At 36.5% G+C, this 13,850-nt stretch overlaps 1 protein-coding gene across 22 annotated transcripts in view; it reads right to left on the reverse strand.

The window, feature by feature from the left end:
• Positions 1–13,850, reverse strand: part of DST (dystonin) — a 481,968-nt gene that overhangs the window by 49,170 nt on the left and 418,948 nt on the right. For all 22 annotated transcript variants that reach the window (XM_054493134.2, XM_063666280.1, XM_054493142.2 and 19 more), the window contains 6 exons: positions 9,836–9,955; positions 9,533–9,640; positions 7,795–8,013; positions 3,397–3,600; positions 1,838–2,069; positions 726–952 (listed from right to left, as the gene is read on the reverse strand). In XM_054493134.2, the coding sequence (XP_054349109.2) occupies positions 726–952; positions 1,838–2,069; positions 3,397–3,600; positions 7,795–8,013; positions 9,533–9,640; positions 9,836–9,955 (1,110 nt within the window). The remainder of the gene's footprint in view (positions 1–725; positions 953–1,837; positions 2,070–3,396; positions 3,601–7,794; positions 8,014–9,532; positions 9,641–9,835; positions 9,956–13,850) is intronic.

Below are 13,850 nucleotides of genomic sequence, written 5' to 3' on the forward strand. Positions count from 1 at the left end.
GGAGTTTGGGCTTTATCCAGATGGCAGGGGATGCCTCTGAGGGGGTTTAGGCAGCAACATAGTAAGAGCAGATCTAGAGAGAAGACTGGCAGCAAGGTCAGAGGCCTAGCAAGGAAAAGACAGTCTGTACTTTGGATTACTCTGGAAGCCAAAAAGAAAGAGAGAGATAATGAGGCCCTGAAATAAGGCAAAAACAGTGAGGATAAAGAGAAATTTTTTGTTGTTGTTGTTTTGTGTTTTTGTTTGTCTTCTGAGACAGGGGCTCACTCTGTCGCCCAGGTTAGAGTATAGTGGCACGATCTTGGCTCACTGCAACCTCCACCTCCCAGGTTCAAGTGATTCTCATGCTTCACCCTCCAAGTAGCTGGTACTACAGGTGTGTACCAAGCTTAACTAATTTTTGTACTTTTAGTAGAGACGGGGTTTCGTCATGTTGGCCAAGCTGGTCTCGAACTCCTGGCCTCAAGTGATCTGCCCACCTCGGCCTCCCAAAGTTCTGGGAATACAGGCATGAGCCACCATGCAGGCCTGAGAAATTGTTTTAAACATACAATCTCAAAGTGAAATTTGTGGGTATACTCTATCTCCTACTGTATCACTGCACATTCCATTTTCAGAACCAAATATAAATGTTAACAGAATAACTCCTAATATTTACCCAAGGAATCTGGATTTCATTATGCCACAACTTATTTTTCTAACTTTAAATGAGATTTTCTGCTTACCTCTGCGGCTTCTTGCTGTTGTTTTACTACTGAGGGATCAATTCCGGGATCTTCCAGGTCCCGGATGAAATCTTGAGTATCTTTAATGGTAACTACCAATGACATGTGATCACACCAGAACTTTTCTGCTAGCTCCATCACATCCAGTAGTTTGGCTTCCCTCTCTTCCACCAGTGTGTGTATGTTCTCCCAAATGAAAACCATTTGATCAAGCTTATCCTGAACAGCTATGAAGCAAAACAATATCCACAAGGCGACTGGTTAGCCCCACGTAACCAACAAAGCAGAATGTTATAGTTCACACAGAAAGTAGTGATCCAATTTGCTAAGTATCTAAAACTGGACCAAGTTTTGAATGACCCCAGTCCAGTGGATATCAGTGGGTCCAAGAGTCTATGCCAAATAACACAATATCTCTGGGTCTCCTATTCTTGCCAAACCAAGGTTCTTCCTGACAAAAGTGAGCTCAGAGTAGAACCAAGTTTATCAAGTTTCAAGTTCATTAAGGCTATCCTTAATCCCAAAGACAGTGAAATAATCACCTAAGTACACTTTTATGCTCCCCAAATCAAGAGTAAAATTGTCTGTTCAGTCCCAGGAATGTAACAATGTATGGTATGTACTTTGGGCTTGCTTCTAGAGTACTCTCATTGTGAATTTCCACTATGCACATGCTCTCCCTTTTGACCCTCAGCTCATATCTCAAAGATGGCTGGCTGTGGTAGTGGTTCCCATTTTTGTGGCTCTGTGATGCAGGATCCATGCTAGGTAAGGTACAGAGTCAGTAATGAGGAAAAAACCCCAGATATGGCCTTATTAGCAATATGCTTCAACCTACTGATTTAAAAGGCCTGAATACACAAGGTCTTTGAACATATGGTCTTTATACATGGTCTATGTATAATGGCACGCTTTGTATTCAACCGATTAATTTCACAAACACAGGAAGACATTAACAAGGGATTTGCATACACAGCCCTTCAACCCTAAACACTTCACATTTGTAATACCTTTTTTAAGATGCAGCATTTTGTTATCCAATTGGACGGTGAGTAAACAGCATAAACATTTAGAATGCTTTAAAGTTTGTTTCCCTATTCCAAAAGTATTACCTTTGGCAGATATGTCTTTATCAGTCCCCCCAGATCTAGCGATCATTTCCTCTCCCCTCTGTTTAAGAGTTTCATACAACGGCTGTAGCTTTTCCATGTCTACTGACACATTCTTATTTTCACTAATCTGTTCTTTGATCTTCTCGACCTCTGCAGAGATAGAGGGTGGCTGCCTCAGACGTTCCACGATGCGTTCCAGGCTCTCAAGGATCTGATCTATCTTGTCATGGAACTAGGGGCAAAACAAAGAGATCTTTTATGGAAAAAAGATCTGTAATACCAAGTGTGAAATTTAAATGAAAAAACATTTTTTATAATTTAATGTCAGAATTAAGAATAAATCTTAGCCTCTTTATCAACGGACCCATTCAAAAGTTACATCCACCTGGTGTGTGAAGACATGCCTAAAATCATGATGTATATGCACCTCTGTGTCACACTACCTATGTAAAATAGACTTAGTTTCTTATGAATATTTGAGTGTATCCATTAAGAAATGGTATATATTAATATGTAATTGGACCAGGACGACATGGCAGCAGCATCTCCTTACCTGCTGCTTCATCCTGTTATCATAATTCAAATTAATTTTAAAAATCAAGTTCAATAAGCTGAGTATTTGTCTATTACAATGGATTGTTTACTTCATTTTTAATGAACTATTTTGGCATCCTGTAAAGTTATATTATTTAATGTGAAATTCATGGAAAGTTTTGATTAGATTCCAGGGAATCCTTAAGTTATGCACTTCCTGAACTGAAAAATGTTAAAAAAAATTTTTAACGAAAAAACCTCCCCAATGTTGTAACTTCTGATATAACAGAAGTTACAGGTTTCAGAAGTTTTTATTTACTTCATGGTTAAACACATAATCAGACACATGAGAGAATTTAAAATTTTTATTTGTAAAGGTTCCGTAGACAATTAAGCAAAGCTATAAAAACTTGTTCATTCACATCTATGAATGAACTTTGTTCTATACTATCTCAAAGTTAAAGGAATAATCACACAGGACTGTTACATTGGCCCACTCTAATGTGCCATATCTAATAATAAAAACCAAATCTTGAAAATGGAAAATCTTTGGGTATTTCAAAATTCAACTTCTTGAAAAAAGATATTTTCAGAAAAGAAAAAACCATCAATATCCAACTTTATATTCTTTTTCTTTTCATTTAGCCTATCATTCTTTCTTCTCATTGCCTTCTTGAGAGTATTTTATTAATAATTATAACACTTTCCTTTATCTCTCCCAATGGCAAATATTACATTCTACTCAGGATGGACACTGAATTAAATATTTGGACAATGATGACAACTGCATGTTTCTTAAGTCATTGAAAATTATTTGTATTATATCTACAAGCAGGCAGAGAAAGATAAGGAGACAAAGGCTGGATGCAAGCAAATATCACCTCTGAGGGACACAGACATCAATACTCAAGAGTTAATGTGGTGAAATAATTTTAGTTAAAATTTAATCAGGAAATCCAGGAAAATGTCTTTCTGTGCTCTGCTGTCTGCAAGAAGCCAATTCTATATCTAGTGTAAACAATTACCTGAGTTGATTGAGAAATGGCTTCATCCAGTGCCACAGCTCGCTTTTTGACATCTTCTTTAATTTGACTGTAAAGGGTGTCGGCTGCCACATACTTCTCTTGGATAGAAAAGCCTTCCCCAGGGCTCAATTCCAGTAACTGTGGCCCAGTTTTGTTCATCTTATCTATATGAGGCTTGTGTTCAGCTATCAACTCACGCAGTTGCTATAACAAACCAAACAGCTTTTCAGGATCTCAAGGTCACACCTCCATATTACAGCTGTCTACACCTGCAATGCATCCAGCTGGCAAGAAACTCCAAACAAACCCCTCCCCATCACAAGGCATTTAACACATGATGGCTCATACAGCTCTTTGCCAGGAAGAGAAGGCCCTGACACAAAGATTAAACAACAGTCTGGTCACACCAAAGCCCCTTTAGGGTACAAAGATGCTGGTTCAGTGAAATAATGAATCCCAATTTATTATGCATCTCATACCAAGAGCAGCACATTTTGACAAGAGCATTAGCCAAGGGTCATATTATATAAAAGTATTCTGAACTCACTATGTCCCCAACCTACAGACACCAAGTCATATCTCATCGTGTTCCTTTCTGCACACTCATGATATATACAAAAATAGAAGAAAGAAAAAGAGAGAGAGAGAGAGAGACAAGACGGGGGGAAGGAAGGAGGAGGGAAGGAAGAGAAAAGAATAGAAAGAAGCTCAATATAAGTTAGACGCAATGCTGAGACAAAACCTCAAGATAAGGAATGTTAGGGTGATGTAAGCCCACAAGGCATTGCATTTATATATGCGGACTGATATAAAATGAATGAACATGTATTACATTTTATATTTATGTATGAATCTATTCTCTATATATATGATATACAGACATACATATGAATGAATCTATATTCATTATTTTAAAATATTAAAGGCTTCAAGGGCAATCTATCAATACACAGCTATATACTGAGCATTGTTTGTAAGGTATATTTAAGGAAAAACACATGTCATATGAATGTGCATAATTCTGTTAGCTAATCAAGAAATACAATGATATTTATACTAGTGTGTGGGTGTAGAATTCAAGTGGATCCCCATTCCCTTTAATAGAGAAGATGTGTTGGAAGCCTGAATAAAGCTAGAATACATACACCTCATGGATCCCATGGATTTCAATGAGCAGTTTTTCATGGGTCAAAACCAAAGCCACCCCCAGGGGGAAGATCTGCCTTTGCCTGCAGGTTTTTCTGAGGCTGGCCTCTGTGCAGCATTGAGGGGGTCTTTCATTTGCATCACATTATTGATTAGGTTCCCTCATCAGCAGCTCTTTGTCCTTACCAGAATGTGTATCTCCAAACTCCAGCCCCTCACAAAAGCTTCTCTGGGGAATCTTACTTTCAGGAAAGATAGTCTAGAGATAAGCTACCAATCTTTTCCTGCAAACTCTAATTTCTATCAGTCACCAGGATGGCCACATACCTAGATTTTTATTGAAAGTGTCTACTAAAATCAATTATGAGCATTATTTTGAGAACTTGTTGAGGAATTACATCATTAACTATCACCAATGTAATAAACTGTTTTTGAAGGTTTTCAAAAGACTGCCTCAAAATAGTTTTAGAAAGGGCTAAATAAAGATGAATTCGATTTTAAAAGAAGGAAGAGTCTAATGTAGCATGCTGCACATAAGAATGTGGGAGGGCCATGTTTGCAATCTAGCTCCTGGGTGTCCCAGACCAAGGTTTTATTTTTATTTTGCATAATTAGATATCTTCATGCTGCTTTACCGAATGGAGGTGGTGATGGTATATCAGCTATAGATAATCTCATGGAACAGGAAAACTGAAGATGTTACATACGTTCTCCTGTCAATGTTCTTTCAGGAATGCTTGGAAAACAAGCTTTCACTCAAGAGTTATCAAGAGACTCTCAAATAAAATGCTACATCTCTGCTGATATTTCTTGAGTTCCTTTGAGTCTAGGTAGATCTCACCTGTATAGCACCACTATAAGGCAACTTGGCTTGGCAAGTAGTGAGAGGAGCCTTTTTTTTTTTTTTAAGACAGAGTTTTGCTCTTGTTGCCCAGGCTGGAGTGCCATGGCGCGATCTTGGCTCACCACAACCTCCACCTCCCGGGTTCAAGCGATTCTCCTGCTTCAGCATCCCAAGTAGCTGGGATTATAGGCATGCACCACCACGCCCAGCTAATTTTGTATTTTTAGTAGAGATAGGGTTTCTCCATGTTGGTCAGGCTGGTCTTGAATTCCTGACCTCAGGTGATCCGCCTACCTTGGCCTCCCAAAGTGCTGGGATTACAGGCGTTTGAGTCACCACATCCGACTAATTTTGTATTTTTAGTAGAGGCAGGGTTTCTCCACGTTGGTCAGGCTGGTCTCAAACTCCCGACCTCAGGTGATCCACCTGCCTTGGCCTCCCAAAGTGCTGGGATTACAGGCATGAGCCACTGCGCCTGGCTGAGGAGCCTTTTTTAAACCGTTCTTAAACCATTCCATGACAGGCAAGAGAACACCTACCAGCCATCTACTCAGGTATGTGTGTGCATCAGAAAAGGGCCCAAAAGGAGATGCCTTTTGCCTTATATGTGACAAAATGATTCTTGGCACATGCTGTCATAGGAGTCCAGTCATGCTGGAGCTATCCGGTGTGACTTTAAGATATCTATCATGTGGTAACATGGCCCTTGGAGCCATTTTTCATTTCTGGCTAGAATGAACTAATTTTCCCCCAAAATACATGGAGAAGATGCTGTAGAGCTGGAGAAGAAATGTCATCCTAGGAGGCTACAAATATTCTGCAACAGAAAAGCTTTTAGTTTAAACAATCTGAAGATGTGGCTATAAAGTTTTGTACCTCCCTTTATATAGACAATCACAAATTTGTTTTGAGAGCTTAAAGATTATGCAAAAAGGCAAAAAACTCAATTTTTAAAATTTAAGCTCAATAATGAGCCTTTCCATACTATTTGATGCTATGCTAAAAATGTGGCTAGTCAAATCACCTCAGCATAGAAATCCATGAAACATTTTTTATTTAAAATAATTCAGTGAGTAGATATCAGATTTCTGCCACAAATAAATCTTTATACAAAAATTGAATTCTACATACTTGTCTTCCTCCTGCTGAATCATTTAGATAGAACTCCATAAGATTCCCGTTCTATATTAAATAAAGTTAAAGTGTGGTCTCTAAAACTCTCTTTTAAATAAATACTTCAGTATAGTCTTCAATGCCAATTCATTAAACAGATAAACAAACAAGATTAACAAGATGTCACATATTCCAAACAATGATGTAATAAACCCTGAACTGCACTTTTCCCTCCCTTTCTCTCTTTCCCTCTCTCTCTCTCTCCCTCCTTCTCTCTTGGGCACAGGTGTGTGTACACACACACACACACACACACACACACACCCCCTCATGTGCATACACACACACACATGCACAGCATGATTAGTCTCAGAGTACATTCTGTACAGATCTGGAAGAGCAACTAGGTTCACAAGTCCATAAATAGCAAGAAATCTAGTTTTTTTCTGACAGTCTGGAATGCTCTCTCACATAAACCCTTACAAAATTTTAAGCCATATTAACAATTAAGTGACTGCTGAAAAGAGGGCTTTAAGTGCCATTTCATGCATGTTTAAAATGTGATGTAACTGTAGTTGTAAATGTGCTCCTCCTACTTTACCCATTTACACTTACAGGAACAAGAACTTCAAAGGAGTTCCATGTACATAAGGTGAACAAAATAATCTGTCTTTATACTTCATCATTTATTGTGATGTAACTGTAGTTGTAAATGTGCTCCTCCTACTTTACCCATTTACACTTACAGGAACAAGAACTTCAAAGGAGTTCCATGTACATAAGGTGAACAAAATAATCTGTCTTTATACTTCATCATTTTTCCTTTTCATAGCTTTCATAATATTGCTATTTTGACACATTCATTATATCACACATTTTCTCCAAACTCAATGGCCTTGTCTGTATAATGGTTCTCCCATATATTTCCACTCTGCATTTACATTCTAAATGTATAAATTTAAAACAATTCAATGTGTGTAAATTGAAAGCACTTCAAAAGCTTATTTCTATAACATTTTTAAATGGGAATTTTTTTCTATCTAGATGATTTGTACTGCATATTTTATAAAAGTTGTGATGTAATTAATGACATATACAATAAGTCTATCCACATGAGTCTTCTCACTATAACCCTGTATAAGAAGCAATTATGAGGTAAGCAAATTACACAGACCAGAACACGATATTCTAAAATGCCTTAATCATGTAAGTGTTTAACTGTACTAAAAACCACCATAAAAATCATGATTCTCTTTTAATGGGGAATACAATACTCTCTTTCACACCAGGCTTACCCGATGTTCTTCCTGCTGCTGCCTTAGAGTTTCATATTCAAGGGCTGGGGCGGGAAGCTGAGAGATGACTGATTGTGTTTCTGTCAGCCATGGCCAAAGTTCTTCATATGTTTCCCAGAATTGGTTAACCAGGGACTGTGCCCGTTCCAGCTGCAGATACCTTTCTGAATTAATCTGGCAGATGGTATCATAGTTCTTCAGTACCTTGTCCAGTTTTTTCTAGAAAATAAAAGGATGAAATGTTTAACTGGTCAGGCCAACAAGCACACACACTCCAGAGTGCTCTGTCCAGCACAGTACACCTGGACAGAGTGGACATTTGACAAATATATGTTAAATGAATACATTAGTAAAAGCTATTCAGATTTTAATGGTTTATATGTACAAAAGTTCACTTTAAATTAAAGTGCCTCAAGTTTTTATGAATAAGACACTGAGATCTCCAAAAACAATACGCACAATTCTCCAGTCATTCTTACAGTGGCTTCAAGATTAGAAAACAAGTCCCATATGATTCTGGCAACATATATTTTCCAGAAAAAAAATAAAGACTACCTTTTGCAAATGAAATTGTCAAAATTTTTAGTTAACAAAATTAATTCTATATATATATACACACATATATATGTATATATGTGTGTATATATATGTGTGTGTATATATATAGAGAGAGAGGGAGAGAGAGAGAGAGAGAAAGAGAAAGAGAAAGAGAAAGAGAAAGAGAAAGAGAAAGAGAAAGAGAAAGAGAAAGAGAGGAATCAAAGCAGAACATTTGCCATTGTGCTATACACGGATTTAACGGGGTAGTCAGTGATCTAGATTATGGTATAAACTCATAGCAAAAACTAATAGCAGAAGATAAAGCACAATCATAACCCAATAAACCACAGAATAAGAAAGAAATTATTTCATAACAATCTGTATTTTTCACACCAGAGTCTTTACAAAAATAATAAAGATTCAATTATAAACAAGCAAATTGCCATTGTAGAGTATAAATAAATAAAAGAGTGCATAACATTACATTGTGCATTCTATTATTTTATCTGTGGTCTACCTTAAAAGCAATGCATACTCTTTAAAATATGATTTTAGGCATATAGATTCCTATTTTTTTTGCCATGCATGGGATATCTTTCCTACCAGAAGCATGAATATACATCAATTTCCTCAGGCTGCTTAGATGTCTGAATATGAATTGAACATTTTTATTTGTGGCTGGTTTTCTGCCAAATTAAAGGATAATTAAAACTACACAAGCTGAATGCTTCCTTAATTACTCAGATCATATTTTCCCTATATAGCTTACTGTAACTTTATACAAAATGGATTTCAGCATTAGAGAGAGCCACATATTTTGGTTTTTATTAAGAGGCCCAAATGTCTCTGAAGCAAATAAACAGTAGTTGATACATATAAAAAACAATAATTTATACTGACAATAATGGTAATAATACAGCTAACACTAACTGAATGCTTAATGCGTGCCAGTTAACCAAGGTCTCAAACCTTAATAGCCTTTGTGCCTATTCAAAAAGATTGTCCTCATAGTGATTCTCTTAAGAAACATTCCTTTCACTGTTATTCTATAAACTTGAAAAATGCCTTATTTAAACTAATTACTTTTGCTGCTTAAATGGCAGCTGTGGATAACGGAGAAGTGTTTTTCTAGGACTGAAAGCTCAACACCTGCTGTTTTTTCAAGAGTCCCACTACCAGTCCACAGACAAGATTATACCTTCATTGATTGCTTTTCCTCTTCACTGCATGTGGTCATGATTTTATGCCCAGATTTAACAAGTTCATCAATAATATCCTTGTGTCTCAAAATCTCCATGGTGAATGTCTGTGATTTACCAAAATAAAGACAAAAAATAAAACAAGAAATTGTATGACTAAAATGAAAACAATTAGGCTAAGTAGTTAAAAATACCACATTATACTAGAGGGGTCTTAAAAAGTAAATCATACAAGCACATTTTATAGAGTTGGAGCACATCAGCAAATAATTTATATGGCAATTGGAAATGTATTTCTTCACCTTTTGAACTTGAAGCTGAGCAGAAGTCTGGTCTTGCTCAAGCCTGATGTCACCCAGAGACATCAATTTTTTTTCTGTTTCAGTAATCCAAGATAACTCAGCATCAGCTGCTTGGTCAAACTAAACAAAAGATAAATAATTAGGTCAGCACGTTCCTGTTCCTGGTGCCAGAAAATACCTATCTACAGTTCTTTGAAATATCCTTATTACACAAGTGGAAAATCCGAGCTTGTCTCCTCATGACATCCTAAAATAATTCGTGATAATGACTAAATTTTAAAGAAAGGAGAACTTTCCACAGAGTGATTAAACACAAGCTCTTAAAATATGTTGGATTTATAGCACTGCATTAATGATTTTAGGACAGCTAGCACTATTGCCTTCTTTTCAGGCAGTCTTAATAATTTGCACCTTAGGAGTACTGTCCAAATGTAACAGTTATGAAAGCCAACAGCCAGGTACCATCTTTTAATCATTTCACCCATCACTTCAACTCCTATGATATGCAACTAACATTCTGCTATCAAAGTACATAGTTCCTAGCAAAAAGAATAGAATATCCCATTTATTTATTATACTATTATGTTTATCAATGCATGTGTAAATATACATCTCTATATATGCAGAGTATACCCCTAAATGATTCACGTATAATTTTTAAGCATCTCATTTAATAATGGCAGAAAACATTTTTAAGAGCATTCTTAAATATTTTAAGAAATGTTATTTTCCTGATCATAACAGTAATTAAAACAGTAATTTATAAGCACAGTACAAATTCATAAAGCAGAGAAAAACATACAGAAGAAAATTAAAACCTAGAGTTAACACTGCTGGTATTGTAGTGAATTTTCTTCCACAAATCAAGAGAGAAAGATTTGTAAAAAAATGTCTGGGATGACACTGTATAAACAGCTTTATATCCTGCTTTTTCATTTACTATGAACATTTCCCATGTCATACTCCTTTAAATGTGATTTTCAAATAATACCATCATATTCTAGCATACCTGGATTTTCATTTAAGCTTTCTGCATTTTTGTTATTATACAAACAACCCTATAATGAATATATTTGTATATAAATTTCTGTTGGCATCTCTAATTAGTTCCTTAGTGTAGATTCCTAGAAGTGACTATCAAGTCAAAGAGCACGAACATTTTCAATGTCTTCCATCGGATAAACCCCAATGCCTCCCATGAATAAAATGGGCCTGTGACACCACAGTACCAACCATAAATGATCACTGAAATGACCTCAGTTGGAAGAATTAATGAGGAATGAACATTTTGGCTATTCAAGTCCAGTACTGCCAGATCTTCTAACTTTTCAAAGGAATCTGGAAATCCAGATGAGGTGGGAAAACAGGTAGGTGGGGAGAAAGATGGGTGGAGATAAGAAACTAGATTTTTTAAAATTCATACTTTAAGAACTCTGCAACACTATGCCAACTCATGGGAAGATGGAGTACATTAGCTTTTCTTTGTTCCTCATGATAAGTACACCTACAAATCCCAGGCATTATATATAAAACATACATAAGAAGATTCCACAAAGGGGAGAGAAGAGGACAGAACTACCATGGACCTTGGGCCACAAGGAAGAACACAGTGGTGAGTTCTCTGGGATTTTCTTTTTGCCTCACATATCTAAGACTAAATACTGGAGAAACTGGCAACCACACAACACTAATGGGTACAAAGTCCCAAAACAAGCCTGCTCTCTCTAGCCAAAGGACCAGGAAAGGAGTAGTCTAGCAAAACAGACAACTTTTAAACAATAACCACTCTATTCCAACCAAACACTACAGAAAAAATGGTTGCTCCACTCACACTCATGCCAAGAAAGGACAAATGGGGGGCCTACACTTCTATCCTTGCAATGCCATGACAAGGTCCCCAACAATCTTGCCGGGAGATGTTAGAGAATGCCAAGTAGGAAGCCAGAATTTTCATCCCCAGATTATCGTGTCAGTTGAGACCATGTGGGGAGGCTGGGCTTCCACCCGTACTAAGCAGTAACGAACTGCGCCTCCCTCCACTCCTCTGGGGTGATATCAGAGAAGGCCTAGTGGAGAGTCAGGATCTTCATCATCACTCAGTGTGTCACCATCACAGCCACCTGCACTGTGGTACCAGTAGAGACCACATAGGGAGTTGGAACTCCCACTCCCACCCAGCAGAAATGACGAGCCATCTCCTAGGTGTCAACAGAGGTTGAATTGGGAACCTGGACTTCTACCTTCACCTGGTAGCACCCCCACCTCTGCCAGAGTGGTAAGAGGAAGGCAGCTAAAACAGAAAGCTTAAGCTCTAACACTCATAACATCATATAAGAGCCAGGAAAATCTCAAACTGAATTAAAGAAGATAATCAAATAGATGCCAATACCCAGAAGGCAGACATGTTAGAATTATCTGACAATGATTTTAAAGCAGCCATGATAAAAATGCTTCAATGAGTACTTCTGAATGTTCATAGTTGAAACAAATGAAGGCTTCATCAACAACACAGAACATCTCAGCAAAGAAAAAGAATATACAGTATAAAGAAGAACCAAATGAAAACGTAGAACTGAAAAATATGACTGAAATAAAAATCTCAGTGGATGAGCTCAACGAAGGCGACAGAAGAAAGAATCAGTGAAGGAAAAGAAATTACCATTTAGAAATAGAAATGGAAATTACCCAAACTGAATAATAGAAAATAACTTAAAAAATAATCAGAACTGCAGGTACCTGTGGAACTACAACAAAAGTCCTAATATTCATGTTATCAGAGTCCCAGAAGGAGAAGAGAAAGAGATTGTGACTGAAAAAATACTTGAACATTCTTGAAATAACATTATAGAAATGGAGAATAGCTTTGTGGTTGACAGAAGTTAGGGAGGGTAGGGTGGGATGGAATGGGTATGGCTCACAAAGCAGCATGAAGGATTCTTATGGTGAGGGGAATATTCTGTATCTTGACTGTATCAATGTCAATATGCTGCTTGTGATATTTTACTATAAAGATGTTACCACTGGGGAAAACTGAGTAGAGGATACAATGGGATCTCTCTGTATTGTTTCTACAGCTGCAGGTGAACTTAGAATTATCTTAAAACAAGTTTAATTTTAATAAGACATTGTATGCCTGTATCAAAATAACTTATGTACCTCATAAATATACACATCTACTATGTGTCCATCAAAATTAAAAATTAAAAGAAAATATATTAAATAAAAAAAATTTTAAAAGAAAGAAAAACAACTCTGTGGGTAACGTCTCACCTATAAGTTCCTATTTGTGTTTTCTCTCTTCGATATAATACTGCCTAATTTGCCCTTCAGGTGGAATGTGCTAATGTACACTCCCACAAGCAGTGTTTTGCTATAACTTCATCAACGTGGGGTATAATTTATTTTTTGATATTGAAAATTTAATATCATCAAGCTTATAGGTAGACTTTCTGTAATTATAAGGAAACCAAGAAACCACTTAAAATAATCTATCTTAAGCTGGTTCAATAATTTCTGTGATATTATTTAATTTCAAATGAAGTTATTCATGAGCAATTATTGATCAATATGAAAACAAAAGAAAAACATTTCATCAACTAATTCAGCAGCTTCAGGTGTGGAGAAAGAATCCCCATGAAAAAGAAGTGAAAGAGTCTTCTGTGGATACTTACTTTTCAAGGCATATATAATAAAGCTATAGGTAAAAATTGATTATGTGATTCACTTAAAGAATATAAGACTGAGAAAAACAGTTCAGTCCTTTCTACCTGAGTGTAAATACTGCAAGATATCTGAATAAAATTTAACAGTTATAAATTTTTTTCTTCTACTGGTTCCTGAAAAAAAAAAAATAAAGTAACACCCCACCCCTCTTGTTTGTGTTCAGCCTGACAGTATTTAAATGAGTGTTCTCATAAAGACAGTCAGGCTGTGAAATATTAATATTAGTTTAACACTATGTCTCCCCTATTTAAAAAAAAAAAAAAAAAACTTTCCAGCAATAAACAGTATGGTG

Source organism: Pongo pygmaeus, chromosome 5, assembly GCF_028885625.2.
Source record: "Pongo pygmaeus isolate AG05252 chromosome 5, NHGRI_mPonPyg2-v2.0_pri, whole genome shotgun sequence".
NCBI classification, from domain to species: Eukaryota; Metazoa; Chordata; class Mammalia; order Primates; family Hominidae; genus Pongo; species Pongo pygmaeus.